The sequence below is a fragment of the Salmo salar genome, chromosome ssa06, assembly GCF_905237065.1.
Source record: "Salmo salar chromosome ssa06, Ssal_v3.1, whole genome shotgun sequence".
Lineage (NCBI taxonomy): Eukaryota > Metazoa > Chordata > Actinopteri > Salmoniformes > Salmonidae > Salmo > Salmo salar.
The window spans coordinates 85,552,994-85,570,752 of NC_059447.1; the positions used below are offsets into that span (position 1 = coordinate 85,552,994).

Genomic DNA, 17,759 nt, shown 5'->3' on the forward strand with positions numbered 1-17,759 from the left:
CCACAAGGCAGCAATCCCAACTTTTGCCAGGACCCTGAAGGACGTCACCCTCAACCGTAGCCTCAGCACCTCACAACGGACACCCCACCCAGACCAGACCTGAAAGACCCAATCCTGAAGGACCTGCACTGAGAGAACCCACGCCAAGAGGACCTACACCCAGACCACAGCATCACCAGCCACACCCAACCAGCTGACACCACCCCAAACAAACCCTGGCAACACCTTGTATAGCCCCCCCCCCCCCATACCAGACCTATGCCCCTTCTGCCCACCCCATGCCCCCTGCCCCTGCAGCAAGGACCTCAACATGACAGCAGGACATATGCCCAGGCCGTGAGTAGAGCAACAGGCCCAACCCCCACTATTACACCCGCCCAAGACCCATCCTGTGACCTAAGAGGTATGTATCAGATGCTCAACATGCTCTGCTCACACCTACTGTGATGGTCCGGACCTAAACCACAGAACTGGACAAGAACCTGACACCATTAGCACACAGGGGGACAAACACCATCCTGGAGGAGAGAACATTCCCTCCAAGAAGGGCCTTCTATGCCATCAAAAGGAACATAAAATTCGACATACCAATTAGGATCTGGCAAAAAAATACTTGAATCAGTTATAGAACCCATTGCCCTTAATGGTTGTGAGGTCTGGGGTCCGCTCACCAACCAAGAATTCACAAAATGGAACAAACACCAAATTGAGACTCTGCATGCAGAATTCTGCTAAAATATCCTGAGTGTACAACATATAACACCAAATAATGCATGCAGAGCAGAATTAGGCCGATACCCGCTAATTATCAAAATTCAGCAAAGCAACGTTAAATCCTACAATCACCTAAAAGGAAGTGATTCCCTAACCTTCCATAACAAAGCCTCACCCACAGAGAGATGAACCTGGAGAAGAGTCCCTAAACAAGCTGGTCCTGGGGCTCTGTTCACAAACACAAACAGACCCCACAGAGCCACAGGACAGCATCACAATTAGACCCAATCAAATCATGAGAAAACAAAAAGATAATTACTTGACACATTGGAAAGACTTTACAAAAAACAGAGCAAACTAGAATGCTATTTGGCCCTAAACAGAGAGTACACAGTGGCAGAATCCCTGACCACTGTGACTGATTCAAAATTACGGTGAGCATAGTATTACAGTGAGCATAGTATTGCTATTGAGAAAGGCCGCCGAAGGCAGACCTGGAACTCAAGAGAAGACAGGCTATGTGCACACTGCCAACAAAATGAGGTGGAAACTGAGCTGCACTTCCTAACCTCCTGCCAAATGTATGACCATATTACAGACACATATTTCCCTCAGATTACACAGACCCACAAAGAATTCAAAAGCAAACCCAATTTTGATAAACTCCCATATCTACTGGGTGAAATACCAGTGTGCCATCACAGCAGCAATATTTGTGACCTGTTGCCACAAGAAAAGGGCAACCAGTGAAGAACAAACACCACTGTAAATATAACCTATATTTATGTTTATTTATTTTCCTTTTTGTACTTTAACTATTTGCACATCATTACAACATTGTATATAGATATAATATGACATTTGAAATGTCGTTATTCTTTTGGAACTTTTGTGAGTGTAATGTTTACTGTAAATGTTTTTTTTTTGTTAAATTTGACTTTTGTTTATTATTTATTTCATATGTTTCCCCATGCCAATAAAGCCATTAAATTGAATTGAATTAAATTAAATTGAATTGAAATTGAATTGAATTGAAATTGAATTGAATTAAATTGAAATGAATTGAAATTGAATTGAGAAATATGTCTAGATCAGTTCCATACACAGTGTGTAATGTTGTGCTATTTTCTCTCTTCCTTTCTCACCACCAGGATGAAACACCATCCAGAGAGGATGTTGGTGTTGAGCAACAGCAATTTAACAGAGCCACACGCAGAACATTACAGGCTGTGGTGGACTACATTGGCTGGATGGAGAACTGTGAGTGAGAACAAGTACGTTCACAAGGTATCAGTTTACAGTACAACAGTAGAGAGATGGATGCCACTAGAATCCATGCCTGGTGTGTTACTGGCAACTGTCTCGCAGACCACACTGAGTTGTCTAGTGTACAGCCACCCAAGACGTTTATACCAGGCTCTTACGAGACAAACTTAGAACAAGATTGGGGTGGAAGCGATTTGTTAATGGAACTCATATTCCACAAGGAATGAATAGGTTTAACAAGAACTCGAAAAAGTGGTTGAACAAAATAGTGAGGGATTACTAGCCTGGTCCTAGGTCTGTTTGGCCTGACAGTAACAATATGAGTTATCTATAGGCCTTCACAACAAATAGATACAGGACCAGTGTAAGAGATTGCATCTAGTCCAGGTCACTGTAAAGCTTTGTGACAACTGCTGATGTAAAAGGGCTTTATAAATACATTTGATTGATTGATTGACTGATTGATTAATCAATTTGACAGGGATAATGAACACTAATTACATTCTGTAAATGTGCCAGATTTAGCCAGCTGGCTAGTTTTCATCGGTAGTTCCTGGGCAGACAGATACAAAAAAAAAATTATACAATTTCCCCCCCCCAAAAAATCTAAAATAAAACTTTCCCTATTTAATTGAATTGATTGTTAGTTGTAAAACCTACTTGTTGTCCTGTGTCTGTATCCTGGTCCAGTAGAGAGGCTTCATGGGGCAGGCTGGTTGCACAGCCGGCTTCCTGGGGGGTTTATCTAGCATGGTACTGAAGGTCAGACACCCTGGAGGGGGAGGTGGTGGGGGGCCACAGCCTGGTGGAGGGGGTGGAGGTGGAGGGGCGGACCCTGGTGGAGGGGGTGGAAGAGATGGAGGGGGCCCGTCGAGTCCCTGGGTCTGGGTTAGAGCAGGAAGGAAAGGAAGAGGAGGAGGAGGAGGGGGAGGAAGGGCTAGGTTGCCTGATAATAAGCCTTCATGAGGTGCAGGTGGCTCGGATAGTGGGAGTGGAGGAGCAGGAGGTAGAGGGAGATGAACGGGGGAAGAAGAGGGAGCGGTAGCCTGTCCAGACAGATTTAGACTGATAGAAGCCAGGTCCAGTCTCTTAGGCAAGTTGAGGGGGGGTTGGGGGAAGGTCATGTGGTCCGTCTGGACGCACACAGTGTGGAAGGCCCGGGATGAGAGGTCATCTCCCGTGGATACGGCCACGTCTCGGAGGTCTCCACGGCGGTGGTGGGCACCCAGGGCCAAGTCACTTTGTAGCCTGGCCAAGGTGACCTCCAGATGGGATACACACTCTTCGTTGTCCCCTCTCAGCTGGCGCAGCTGCTTCCTATAGTCCTCCTGCATTCATATTTATAGGAGGTTAAGGTTAGGGTTGTTTTAGGGTTAGAGTTGTTTTGGGATTAGGGTTGTGTTGGGGTTGTGTTAGGGTTAGGGTTGTGTTAAGGTTGTGTTAGGGTTGTTTTGGGGTTAGGGTTGTGTTGGGGTTAGGGTTGTGTTAAGGTTAGGGTTGTGTTAGGGTTGTGTTAGGGTTGTGTTAAGGTTGTGTTAAGGTTAGGGTTGTGTTAGGGTTAAGGTTGTGTTAGGGTTATTTTGGGGCTAGGGTTGTTTTGGGGTTAGGGTTGTGTTGGGGTTGTGTTTAGGGTTAGGGTTGTGTTAGGGTTGTGTTAGGGTTAGGGTTGTGTTAGGGTAAGGGTTGTGTTAAGGTTAGGGTTGTGTTAGGGTTGTGTTAGGGTTGTTTTGGGGTTCGGGTTGTGTTATGGTTAGGGTTGTGTTAGGGTTGTGTTAAGGTTGTGTTAGGGTTAGGGTTGTGTTAGGGTTAAGGTTGTGTCAGGGTTATTTTGGGGCTAGGGTTGTTTTGGGGTTAGGGTTGTGTTAGGGTTGTGTTGGGGTTGTGTTGGGTTGGGGTTGTGTTGGGGTTGTGTTAGGGTTGTGTTAGGGTTGTTTTGGGGTTGTGTTAGGGTTAGGGTTGTGTTAAGGTTAGGGTTGTGTTAGGGTTGTGTTAGGGTTGTGTTGGGGTTGTGTTAGGGTTGTGTTAGGGTTGTGTTAAGGTTAGGTTTGTGTTAGGGTTGTGTTAGGGTTGTGTTGGGGTTGTGTTAGGGTTGTGTTAGGGTTAGGGTTGTGTTAGGGTTATTTTGGGGCTAGGGTTGTTTTGGGGTTAGGGTTGTGTTGGGGTTGTGTTAGGGTTAGGGTTGTGTTAAGGTTAGGGTTGTGTTAGGGTTGTTTTATTTATTTATTTTAATTTATTTTATTTCACCTTTATTTAACCAGGTAGGCCACAAGTTGTCATTTACAACTGCGACCTGGCCAAGATAAAGCAAAGTAGTGCGACAAAAACAACAACACAGAGTTACATATAAACAAACGTACAGTCAATAACACAATAGAAGAATCTGTATACAGTGTGTGCAAATGAAGTAAGGAGGTAAGGCAATAAATAGGCCAATAGTGGCGAAGTAATTACAATTTACACTGGAGTGATATATGTGCAGATGAGGATGTGCAGTAGAAATACTGGTGTGCAAAAGAGAAGAAAAACAAAAACAAATATGGGGATGAGGTAGGTAGTTGGTTGGATGGGCTATTTACAGATGAGCTGTGTAGAGCTGCAGTGATCGGTAAGCTGCTCTGACAGCTGATGCTTAAAGTCAGTGATTTTTGCAATTTGTTCCAGTCATTGGCAGCAGAGAACTGGAAGGAAAGGCGGCCAAAGGAGGTGTTGGCTTTGGGGATGACCAGTGAAATATACCTGCTGGGGCGCGTTCTACGGGTGGGTGTTGCTATTGTTACCAGTGAGCTGAGAAAAGGTGGAGCTTTACCTAGCAAAGACTTATAGATGACCTGGAGCCAGTGGGTTTGGCGATGAATATGTAGCGAGGACCAGCCAACGAGAGCATACAGGTCGCAGTGGTGGGTAGAATATGGGGCTTTGGTGACAAAACGGATAGCACTGTGACAGACTGCATCCAATTTGCTGAGTACAGTGTTGGAGGCTATTTTGTAAATGACATCGCTGAAGTCGAGGATTGGTAGGATAGTCAGTTTTACGAGGGTATGTTTGGCAGCATGAGTGAAGGAGGCTTTGTTGCAAAATAGGAAGCAGATTCTAGATTTACATTTGGATTGGAGATGCTTAATGTGAGTCTGGAAGGAGAGTTTACAGTCTAGCCAGACACCTAGATATTTGTAGTTGTCCACATATTCTAAGTCAGAACCGTCCAGAGTAGTGATGATAGTCGGGCAGGCGGGTGCGGGAGGCGATCGGTTGAAGAGCATGCATTTTGTTTTACTAGCATTTAAGAGCAGTTGGAGGCCATGGAAGGAGTGTTGTATTGTGTTTAAGCTCGTTTGGAGTTGTCCAAAGAATGGCCAGATATATACAGACTGGTGTCGTTTACTTAGAGGTGGATCAAAGAATCACCCGTAGCAAGAGCGACATCATTGATATATACAGAAAAAAGAGTTGACCCGAGAATTGAACCCTGTGGCACCAGAGATCCGGACAACAGGCCCTCCGATTTGACACACTGAACTCTATCTGAGAAGTAGTTAGTGAACCAGGCGAGGCAGTCATTAGAGAAACCAAGGCTGTTGAGTCTGCCGATAAGAATACGGTTATTGACAGAGTCGAAAGCCTTGGCCAGGTCGATGAAGACGGCTGCACAGTACTGTCTTTTATCGATGGTGGTTATGATATCGTTTAGGACCTTGAGCGTGGCTGAGGTGCACCCATGACCAGCTCGGAAACCAGATTGCCTAGCGGAGAAGGTACGGTGGGATTCGAAATGGTCGGTGATCTGTTTGTTCACTTGGCTTTTTGAAAACTTTAGAAAGGCAGGGTAGGATAGATATGTCTGTAACAGTTCGGAGGGGGATGACTGTGGCCGCTTTCCAATCTTTAGGAATCTCAGACGATACGAAAGAGAGGTTGAACAGACTAGTAATAGGGATTGCAACAATGGCGGCAGATAATTTTAGGAAGAGAGGGTCCAGTTTGTCTAGCCCAGCTGATTTGTAGGGATCCAGATTTTGCAGTTCTTTCAGAACATCAGCTGTCTGGATTTGGGTGAGGGAGAAGCGGGGGGGGGGCTTGGTCCAGTTGTTGTGTTAAGGTTAGGGTTGTGTTAGGGTTGTTTTGGGGTTAGGGTTGTGTTAGGGTTGTGTTAGGGATAGGGTTGTGTTAGGGATAGGGTTGTGTTAGGGATAGGGTTGTGTTAGGGTTGTGTTAGGGTTAGGGTTGTGTTAGGGTTGTTTTGGGGTTGTGTTAAGGTTAGGGTTGTGTTAGGGTTATGTTAGGGTTAGTGTTGTTTTGGGGTTGTGTTAAGGTTAGGGTTGTGTTAGGGTTAGGGTTGTGTTAGGGTTGTTTTGGGGTTGTGTTAGGGTTAGGGTTGTGTTTGGGTTGTGTTAGGGTTGTGTTAAGGTTGTGTTTGGGTTAGGAAACTCATTTAACTCAAGGAAGTGCAAGAACAGTTAGGGTTGTGTTACAACAAGAACAGTTAGGGTTAGGGCTGTGTTACAACAAGAACAGTTAGGGTTGTATTACAACAAGAACAGTTAGGGTTGTGTTACAACAAGAACAGTCAGGGTTGTGTTACAACAAGAACAGTTAGGGTTGTGTTACAACAAGAACAGTTAGGGTTGGGGTTGTGTTACAACAAGAACAGTTAGGGTTGTGTTACAACACAAACAGTCAGGGTTAGGGTTGTGTTACAACAAGAACAGTTAGGGTTGGGGTTGTGTTACAACAAGAACAGTTAGGGTTGGGGTTGTGTTACAACAAGAACAGTTAGGGTTGTGTTACAACAAGAACAGTTAGGGTTAGGGTTGTGTTACAACAAGAACAGTTAGGGTTGGGGTTGTGTTACAACAAGAACAGTTAGGGTTGTGTTACAACAAGAACAGTTAGGGTTAGGGTTGTGTTGCAACAAGAACAGTTAGGGTAAATTTGTGGTTGTGTTACAACAAGAACAGTTAGGGTTGGGGTTGTGTTACAACAAGAACAGTTAGGGTTGGGGTTGTGTTACAACAAGAACAGTTAGGGTTGTGTTACAACAAGAACAGTTAGGGTTGTGTTACAACAAGGACAGTTAGGGTTGGGGTTGTGTTACAACAAGGACAGTTAGGGTTGTGTTACAACAAGGACAGTTAGGGTTGTGTTACAACAAGGACAGTTAGGGTTGGGGTTGTGTTACAACAAGGACAGTTAGGGTTGTGTTACAACAAGGACAGTTAGGGTTGTGTTACAACACAAACAGTCAGGGTTAGGGTTGTGTTACAACAAGAACAGTTAGGGTTGTGTTACAACAAGAACAGTTAGGGTTGTGTTACAACAAGAACAGTCTGACCTACAGGTCTGTGGCTAAGTTGGTGTAGTACTGTGCTTTACTGACCTGTATTTTCTCCACCTCCTCGTTGCATTCTCTCTTCAGCTGCAGGAGGGCTGCCTGGTGTTCTGGAGGACAGAGAGAGACTCATCAACAGGAACAAAACGATCACAACTGAACTGTGTTCTACTTCACATATGGTTACCATTCCTCGTCGTGTTCTCTTAATCACACTTAAGCCATTTATAGATGTATCTGTTTGTTGGATAATCTTGGCATGGGTGTTTTCTTTGTAGGATAAACAGCTGGTGCTTAGGTGTGTTTTTAAGAGTGTGTGCACAAGGAGAGGCCCCTGACAAAACACACACACACACACACACACACACACACACACACACACACACACACACACACACACACACACACACACACACACACACACACACACACACACATCTGATGTGTTTTCTAAGGGATTAGAATTGAAGAAATGAATGGAATCGCTCCTGTCACCACCGTACACACAGCCTGTCCCAAAACACTGCCCATGTGACATTACTCATCTAGAGACCAGGAAGCAGCCTGATGCTGTGGACAGTCACAGGGACAGGGTGGAGTATTTACCTTACAATTAGACCATGCTATTGTACATGTACCATAGAGATACCACAGAGCAAACATTGACTCTCTCTCTCTGTCTCTCTGTCTCTCTCTCTCTGTCTCTCTGTCTCTCTCTCTCTCCCCCTCCCCTTCTCTCTCTCTCTCTCTCTCTCTGTCTCTCTGTCTCTCTTTCTCTCTGTCTCTCTGTCTCTCTGTCTCTGTCTCTCTGTCTCTCTCTCTCCCCCCTCCCCTCTCTCTCTCTCTCTGTCTCTCTCTCTCTGTCTCTCCCCCTCCCCTCTCTCTCTCTCTCTCTCTCTCTCTTTGTCTCTCTCTTTCTCTGTCTATCCACTGTTCTGTCTACTACATACTGTAACCCATAGAGCTCAGTTAGTCACAGCAAGAAGCTGGCCCGGCTGGCTGCATGGGCCACATGGGTCAAGGCTACGGGCTGAATCCTTGTGATCTTGAGATCTGTACATAGAACTAGAATCTCTCTTTGACATCATGATAATATAATAATATATAATCAGAGGTATCTCACACACATATCCACATACCTCAAGTTAGTGTAGCATTCCAGCCATAGTGAATATGTGTTTACTAGTAGATTACCTGCTTCTGTGTATTTCAGTCCAACCTTCTCCTCCTTAGTCGGGGGCCAGATGGCCTGCAGACGGCCTGGGGTGGACCGGTCCTCTCCATCACCTGAGATCGATGCCTCCGGCTGGGGGGATAACAGCAACAGAACATTAGGAAAAATATTACAAAGTAATGCTTTATCAGGCATAGAGCACTTACTACAGACGTCACTGAGTAATGAAATGACTGCATGGTAATCACTCATATAATCAGTATTTGTATGTATGCACTGTGCTGTAAGTCACTTTGGATAAAAGTGAGAAACAGCAAAACATGATAGAGTGTAGACAAAGACAGAGCTAGACAACAAAACACAGATGCATACTTTTGAGTCAGTGATGTTTTTCTTTTCAGGAGTCTTGGAGGTTCTCTCAAAGATCCAGGCCTTCCTCTTTGCCTCCTGGTCGCCCCTGTCTCCCTCTCTCCTCAGGGGCCTGGGGATGAAGAAGGCCTTGAAGGCATCGAACGCCACCTCAGCACTGGAGGGAGGAGGCTTCTGAGGTTCTAAAAGTTCTGAGAATTCTAGAGTCTGTGAAGGTTCTGAAGATTCCGGAGGCTCTATCAAAGACAGAACTTCAGTCTTCTCTTTCTCTGTGTCCTGGTCTGTCTTTTTCTCCTCTCCTGTTTTCTGCTGTTCTCCTCCCTCTTCCTGTTCTGTCTTCTCCTTCTCCTTCTCCTCCATCCCATCCTCAGGTTCAACTCTGACTCCTTCGGTCTCGTCTGAGGGTTCTGACTCCCTCCTGTACTCTGCTGTAGACTCCCACCTGTCCTCTCCTGAAGATTCCCTCCTCTCCTCTCCTGTAGACTCCCTCCTGTCCTCTCCTGAATACTTCCTCCTCTCCTCTTCTGTAGACTCCTTCCTCTCCTTTCCTGTAAACTCCCTCCTGTCCTCTCCTGTAAACTCCTCTGTCTTACTGTTAACATCCTTCTCCAGGTTCAGGAACTGGGAGAGCTGGTCCAAGAAGCTCCCCTGCCTCCTGCGAACTGCCTTCAGCTTTCTCCTCACAAGCTTGTCCACACTCAGGCCTGCTGGGGTTGATGTTTTGATCTTGCCCACTATGTCCTGTTCCGGCACTGTCGCCCCCTTCTTTGGGATCCTCAGACCACTGAACAAGGCAGGGAATTGGAGGGGCTTGTCCACGGGGGAACCGGGGGAGAAGGTGGTTCTGGTGGAGATGGTGCCAGAGGGAGGGCCACTGGTTGGACCTGGGGTTAAGGCTGGGAGCCCATCCTGGGGACTGGCTGGTGCTGGGAGCCCGTCCTGGGGACTGGCTGGTGCTGGGGTTGGGGCTCCATCCTGGGGACTGGCTGGTGCTGGGGTTGGGACTCCATCCTGGGGACTGGCTGGTGCTGGGGTTGGGACTCCATCCTGGGGACTGGCTGGTGCTGGGGTTGGGACTCCATCCTGGGGACTGGCTGGGGCTGGGGTTGGGACTCCATCCTGGGGGCTACAGGGCTGAGAGGACTGGGCTGTAGAATGGGCTGTGATCTCAGACACAGGAACAGATGCGTGAGGAAGTTCCTCGACCAGTGCATTAACAGTCTCCCCAGCCTTTAACAGGCTCTCAGTTTCAGCCTGTCCAGCTTCTAATAGTCTCTCAGTTTCAGCCTCTCCAGCTTCTAACAGACTCTCAGTTTCAGCCTCTCCAGCCTCTAACAGACTCTCAGTTTCAGGATCTCCAGCCTCTAACAGGCTCTCAGTTTCAGCCTCTCCAGCTTCTAACAGTCTCTCAGTTTCAGCCTCTCCAGCCTCTAACAGACTCTCAGTTTCAGGATCTCCAGCTTCTAACAGTCTCTCAGTTTCAGCCTCTCCAGCCTCTAACAGACTCTCAGTTTCAGCCTCTCCAGCCTCTAACTGTCTCTCAGTTTCAGGATCTCCAGCCTCTAACAGGCTCTCAGTTTCAGGATCTCCAGCCTCTAACAGGCTCTCAGTTTCAGAGACTGTATGCTGCCGGTCATCAGATATAGGCTCAGTCCTGGTCATGGTTATCACCAGTTTTCTGGTGTTTGAAGGTAGTGGTGTACTAGTAGCAGGTTCCCCAGCCATTACTGCAGAGGGGTTAGCAAGGTCTGTGGCTACAACATCAGCAGCAGGTAAGTCTTTGCTGTCAGCAGGTGAGTCTTGGCTGTGGTTATCATATGTAAATATTTCCTGATAACTTCTGGCTCGTGGATTGGTTTCACTGTCTGTTAACCAGGCCAGCCTGTTGTAGTTGTCTGTCGACACCTCTGTGTGCTTCATCTCCTTGACTTTGTCTTTATCATAATTGTTTGTGACCCTATCTTGATGACGGTTGTTTGTTGACACACACTGACTGTGCTGGTCAGTTGATTCCAACTTGTCTGTACTGGGACAGTCAGTTGTCATGTCCTGATTGGCTGTGTCTGTGGTATTTTGTGTGTCTATAGGCTCCTTCATACTGCAGTCCTCTGAAGACACACTGTTCCTATGTTTGTTTATCATCACTCTCTGTTCAACAGGGTCAGTTGACCCACTATATCCTTGTAAGTAGGACAGCCTTTCTGAAATGCAATCATCTGGTTGGTCTGTTGACTCACCATATATACCTAAATGAGACTCTGAAATGATGTCTTCTGGTTGGACAAGACAGTTGCTGTTTGCATTCTCTTCCTTTTCTGAGTCCATGTTCCTCGGTACTACAGTCATCTGGCCCAGAGTTCCATTCATGCTGTCATGTTCCATAACTGTGGTGGTAGTGGTGGATTCTCCATTCTTCTGCACCACACCTACTGCACTTGAATCCTTTCCTTCTGTCCTCTCATTTCCATTGACTTCAACAACTTCATGACTGCTGTGGATGTTCCCAGGAGAAGTGTTGGGAGAAGTGTCTGTCTCGCTCTCTTCAGAGAGAGTCTGGAAGAACTTCAGGACCGCCATCATGTCGTCAGGCCGCTGAGACTCTGACCTGTCTGGGTGAGTAAAGACGGTGGAGAATCTGTCAAGGAATGAGTTGGAAGAGGCCTTCCCCTGAGCGGCGTCAGTGTTGTCGTTAGTGTTCACTCCGTTCATGGTTGAGATCTTTATCAAATGCAGGTTTAAATCATGTAAAAATAAATCAGAACTAATATGATTCAGGTCCAAAGCACAGTCAGCGATCTCCCCACATACCGTTCAGTTTAATGCATGTCATGGACTTTAACCTGTCTCCAATCCAGGTAATGCTGTGTTAGTCCATCACAATGTGGCCATTCAGTGTTGATGGGAAATAATACATCTATACACCTGAAGAAACACACCCTGCCTCTGCTCCAAAGGAAAATAACTTGACAAATAAGAAAAAGGCATCTCAAATTAAAACCTCTTTTTGTAGCCGCTGTAACAGTTGATGGAAGTTTGAGTATTTATAATCTTTGATAGATCCTCCAAACGTTGAAGGGTTTTAATGGGGATACCACATGCCAGAGCTCGAAAATATTTTGTGGGGAAGAAACATCAGCATGGAAAAAGTAACCAGAAATAGCATTTCGTCATGCAGTGAGTCATGCAGGGAGTTAGTTACCAGTACTTTTTGCAACACATTCTAAAAGTACTGGAAAAAAGGCAATGCTTCAAAAAGAGTTGAGCTCTATTATTCACCAGTCTCATCTTCTACTTCTCTGTTCAGATCCCCCTGTCTTCTGTTCAGATTCCTCTGTCTTCTGTTCAGATCCCCTCTGTCTTCTGTTCAGATTCCTCTGTCTTCTGTTCAGATCCCCCTGTCTTCTGTTCAGATCCCTCTGTCTTCTGTTCAGATCCCCCTGTCTTCTGTTCAGATCCCTCTGTCTTCTGTTCAGATCCCTCTGTCTTCTGTTCAGATCCCCCTGTCTTCTGTTCAGATCGCTCTATCTTCTGTTCAGATCCCCCTGTCTTCTGTTCACATCCCCCTGTCTTCTGTCGTTATGTTACATCCTCTAGAAACATAATAAGTAAAAGCAGGTAATCTTTTGGTCTGGTCCTCTTCTCCTCTAACTATCCAGCCTCTCCTTCCCTGTTCACCAAAGACAATCTGCTTCTGCCTTAGACTGCAGCAGACCTCTTCCTCCTCCAACTATCCAACTTCTTCTTCTCTCCTTACTGATGACACTCGAGCTCAGCAGTAGCACGACCGTATCAGACTGTGACTGACCACGCCCTGAGAGTTCCGTTTTGGAGTGATACTCTGGTATCCACCCAGACCACAGCACAGCACACCACACCCAGACTGACTGACTGTAGGGTAAATGGGAGACAGTACACTTCTTCAAGCGCTGAGCTCTATAGTGGCAGCCCATAGTGACGTGGCTGTGGAAGTCTCCGTCTCCACTCAGCATTTCTGACCCCACCTACACTTCTTAAACCAATAGAAAGTTGGTCTTGTTTTCTCACATTATTTGTTTACTTTGATCCCCATTAGCTTTTGTAGAAGCATCAGCTACTCTTCCTGGGATCCACAAAGTAACAAAACACTGATAGACTGATAGACAAGGACAATCACACAAAACACTGATAGACTGATAGACAAGGACAGTCACACAAAACACTGATAGACTGATAGACAAGGACAGTCACACAAACACTGATACACTGATAGACAAGGACAGTCACACAAACACTGATACACTGATAGACAAGGACAGTCACACAAACACTGATAGACTGATAGACAAGGACAATCACACAAAACACTGATAGACTGATAGACAAGGACAGTTACACAAAACACTGATACACTGATAGACAAGGACAGTCACAAAACACTAATACACAAGGACAGTCACACAAAACACTGATACACTGATAGACAAGGACAGTCACAAAACACTAATACACAAGGACAGTCACACAAAACACTGATACACTGATAGACAAGGACAGTCACAAAAAACGTCTTGTTTTCTCACATTATTTGTTTATTTTGATCCCCATTAGCTTTTGTAGAAGCATCAGCTACTCTTCCTGGGATCCACAAAGTAACAAAACACTGATTGACTGATAGACAAGGACAGTCACACAAAACACTGAAACACTGATAGACAAGGACAGTCACACAAAACACTGATACACAAGGACAGTCACACAAAACACTGATACACTGATAGACAAGGACAATCACACAAAACACTGATACACTGATAGACAACGACAGTCACACAACACACTGATCGACTGATAGACAAGGACAGTCACACAAAACACTGATACACAAGGACAGTCACACAAAACACTGATACATTGATAGACAAGGACAGTCACACAAAACACTGATACATTGATAGACAAGGACAGTCACACAAAACACTGATAGACTGATAGACAAGGACAGTCACACAAAACACTGATACACAAGGACAGTCACACAAAACACTGATACACTGATAGACAAGGACAATCACACAAAACACTGATACACTGATAGACAACGACAGTCACACAAAACGTCTTGTTTTCTCACATTATTTGTTTATTTTGATCCCCATTAGCTTTTGTAGAAGCATCAGCTACTCTTCCTGGGATCCACAAAGTAACAAAACACTGATTGACTGATAGACAAGGACAGTCACACAAAACACTGAAACACTGATAGACAAGGACAGTCACACAAAACACTGATACACAAGGACAGTCACACAAAACACTGATACACTGATAGACAAGGACAATCACACAAAACACTGATACACTGATAGACAACGACAGTCACACAAAACACTGATCGACTGATAGACAAGGACAGTCACACAAAACACTGATACACAAGGACAGTCACACAAAACACTGATACATTGATAGACAAGGACAGTCACACAAAACACTGATACATTGATAGACAAGGACAGTCACACAAAACACTGATAGACTGATACACAAGGACAGTCACACAAAACACATAATAAATTACAAAGTACAAATTATGACAGGCCATTGTGTTTCAAATGGCTAGTGTATTTGCATGGCTATCTGCAGATCAGTCCCCACCCTTGTATGTGTTTAATTTTCCGGCTATCGCTGCATGTTGAAAAGTAAAACAATTTATATAACTTGTGTTGAGATTTACTGTTGTCTATATGATACGGAGCAAATTTAATCACAAAGCCTGATCTTAGTAATCATATGGCCTACGACTTAAGTCAGGTCGTAGTCAGGTTGGCCAGGTCGCAATTGTAAATGAGAACTTGTTCTCAACTTGCCTACCTGGTTAAATAAAGGTGAAATAAATAAATAAAATAAATAAATAAGTAGCCTACCTGGTTAAATAAAGGTGAAATATAAAAAAATAAAAATAAAAGTTTAAATGCACTTTCCTATTGCGTTGCCATGTAATGGTTACCAGGGTGGGCTATTGGGATTCTCAAGCATGGACCTGTTTACGTAAGAGAAATGAAACCAGATAATCCTGTAGCAAATAGCAATAGGATACAATTAGAGAGAATGAAATGCAAATTATCCAGCTCACTGGTTCAATTCCAATGCCAGGGGATAATGTATAGTGTAGCTAAAAACATTATATCATATTTATCATGAATTCAGGAATCTTCAGATAATGCGATTTTTTTATATTTGCTAAAGAAATCGCTTACGGAAACCTATCAGAATCTCTACATTTTGTAGTACATGTACAGTGCATTCTGAAAGTTTTCAGACTCCTTGACATTTTTAACATTTTGTTCCGTTACAGCCTTATTCTAAAATGGATTAAATAAAACAATTTCCTCAGCAATCTACACACAATACCCCATAATGACAAAGCGAATCACGTTTTAATAAATGTTTGCAAATGTATTAAAAAAAAATACAGAAATACTTTATTTACATTAGTATTCAGACCCTTTGTTATGAGACTCGAAATTGAGCTAAGGTGAATCCTGTTTCATTTGATCATCCATGACACGTTTCTACAACTTGATTGGAGTCCACCTGTGGTAAATTCAATTGATTGGACAAGATATGGAAAGAAACACACCTATCTATATAAGGTCCCACAGTTGACAGTGCATGTCAGAGTAAAAAGCAAGCCATGAGCTCCGAGACAGGATTGTGTTGAGGCACAGATCTGTGGAAGGGTACCAAAGAATTTCTGCAGCATTGAAGGTCCCCAAGAACACAGTGGCCTCCATCATTCTTAAATGGAAGAAGTTAGGAGCCACCAAGACTCTCCCTCGAGCTTCCATGGTCACTCAAGCTCCAGAGTTCGTCTGTGGAGATGAGAGAAACTTCCAGGACAACAATCTTTGCAGCACTCCACCAATCAGGCCTTTATGGTAGAGTGGCCAGATGGAAGCCACTCCTCAGTAAAAGGCACATGACAGCCCGCTTGGCGTTTGCTAAAAGGTACCTAAAGGACTCTCAGACCATGAGAAACAAAGTTCTCTGGTCTGATGAAATCAAGATTAAACTCTTTGGCCTGAATGCCAAGCATCACGTCTGGAGGAACCTGGCAACATCCCTACAGTGAAGCATGATGTGGGGATGTTTTTCAGCGACAGGGACTGGGCAGAGAGATCCTTGATGAAAACCTGCTCCAGAGCACTCAGGACCTCAGACTTGGGCGAAGTTCACCTTGCAACAGGACAGCGACCCTAAGCACACAGCCAAGACAACACAGGAGTGGCTTTGGGGCAAGTCTCTGAATGTGCTTGAGTGATCCAGCCAGAGCCCGGACTTGAACCCGATCAAACATCTCTGGAGAGACCTGAAAATAGCTGTGCAGCAATGCTCCCCATCCAACCTGACAGAGCTTGAGAGGATCTGCAGAGAATGGGAGAAACTCCTCAAATACATATGTGCCAAGCTTGTAGCGACATACTGAAGAAGACTTGAGGCTGTAATTGCTGCCAAAAGTGCTTCAACAAAGTACTGAGTAAAGGGTCTGGATACTTATGTAAATGTGATATTTCCGGGGTTTTTTGTTTTATAAATGTGCTAAAAATTCTAAAAAACAGATTTTGCTTTGTCATTATGGGGTATTATGTGTAGATTGATGAGGGGGAAAAAAACGATTTAATCCATTTTAGAATAAGGATGTAACTTAACAAAATGTGGAAAAAGTCAAGGGGTCTGAATACTTTCCGAATGCACTGTATATCATAACTTGGGAAAAGAAAGGGGGATACCTAGTTAGTTGTACAACAGAATGTATTCAACTGAAATGTGTCTTCCACATTTAACCCAACCCCTCTGAATCTGAGAGGTGCAGGGGGCTGCCTTAATCGACATCCACGTCTTCGAGCGCCCGGGGAACAGTGGGTTAACTGCCTTGCTCAGGGGCAGAACAACAGATTTTTACCTTGTCAGCTCGAGGATTTGATCCAGCAACCTTTCGGTTACTGGCCCAACGCTCTAACCACTAGCTTGGAGATGATTGCTATGCAAGCTTGGCACACAGTCAAGTGAACGTACTCTCGGCACACAGTCAAGCGGACAGGTGCATTTCTGAGGATTTAAAGGACTTTCAATTAGCTATTAAGGGGTTAAGTTGGAGAAGGAGGTTTATGGTTCACCGTGTCAGTATGTTATTGTGTGAAGAGTAGATGCAGAGGTTCCTACAAGTTGCTGTAGACCACCAAGGCCCTTTAAAAACATGTAATAAGCCCTTGATCAAACCATACACTTTTACAAACCATGTATTAGTACAGTGTTATCAATCCTAAAAGCTGATAATGGTGTTAAAGTAGAAAACGTTGTGTGATATGAATGACCACCGATCCAGAGAAAAGATAACACAGACGTGGCCAGTGAGAGGTTAACAGGATTTTAGGTGTGACAGGTGCAGAGCAGGCCAACAACACCCCTCTGCAAGCTGCTTAAACAGCCAGGCCAGGTGTGGCAAAGGATAGCAGGCAGACCGCTAGTGGGCAGCAGAAATCCACTCACCCCACACACACACACACACACACACACACACACACACACACACACACACACACACACACACACACACACACACACACACACACACACACACACACACACACACACACACACACACACACACACACACACACACACACACACACACACACACACACAGTGCATTCAGAACCCATAGGGCAGTGGTGAGAGGTACAATTCACACAAAGCATCTAAACATCCCTTTGGTTAAGTAATAGCTGAAAACATTGTTCAACAACACAGAGCCAAGCAGCTTTCCATTCCTAAGTCTCTTTTACACAAAATAAATAATTCTAATAAAAAATAAAGCATTATACCTGGATGCTTTAAGTAAAACGTATCTGACATTTCTAAGACGTC

General features: G+C 44.7%; 1 protein-coding gene across 1 annotated transcript in view; it reads right to left on the minus strand.

Annotated features, from left to right (window-relative positions):
• The window catches only part of LOC106608256 (formin), a 47,485-nt gene extending 34,716 nt beyond the window's left edge, over positions 1 to 12,769 (minus strand). Inside the window, exons 1-4 of the mRNA XM_014206108.2 lie at positions 8,856 to 12,769; positions 8,504 to 8,615; positions 7,358 to 7,419; positions 2,641 to 3,308 (exon numbers count right to left, since the gene is read on the minus strand). Of these exons, the coding sequence (XP_014061583.2) occupies positions 2,641 to 3,308; positions 7,358 to 7,419; positions 8,504 to 8,615; positions 8,856 to 11,561 (3,548 nt within the window). The 5' untranslated portion in view covers positions 11,562 to 12,769. The remainder of the gene's footprint in view (positions 1 to 2,640; positions 3,309 to 7,357; positions 7,420 to 8,503; positions 8,616 to 8,855) is intronic.
• Between the last annotated feature and the right edge of the window lie 4,990 nt (positions 12,770 to 17,759).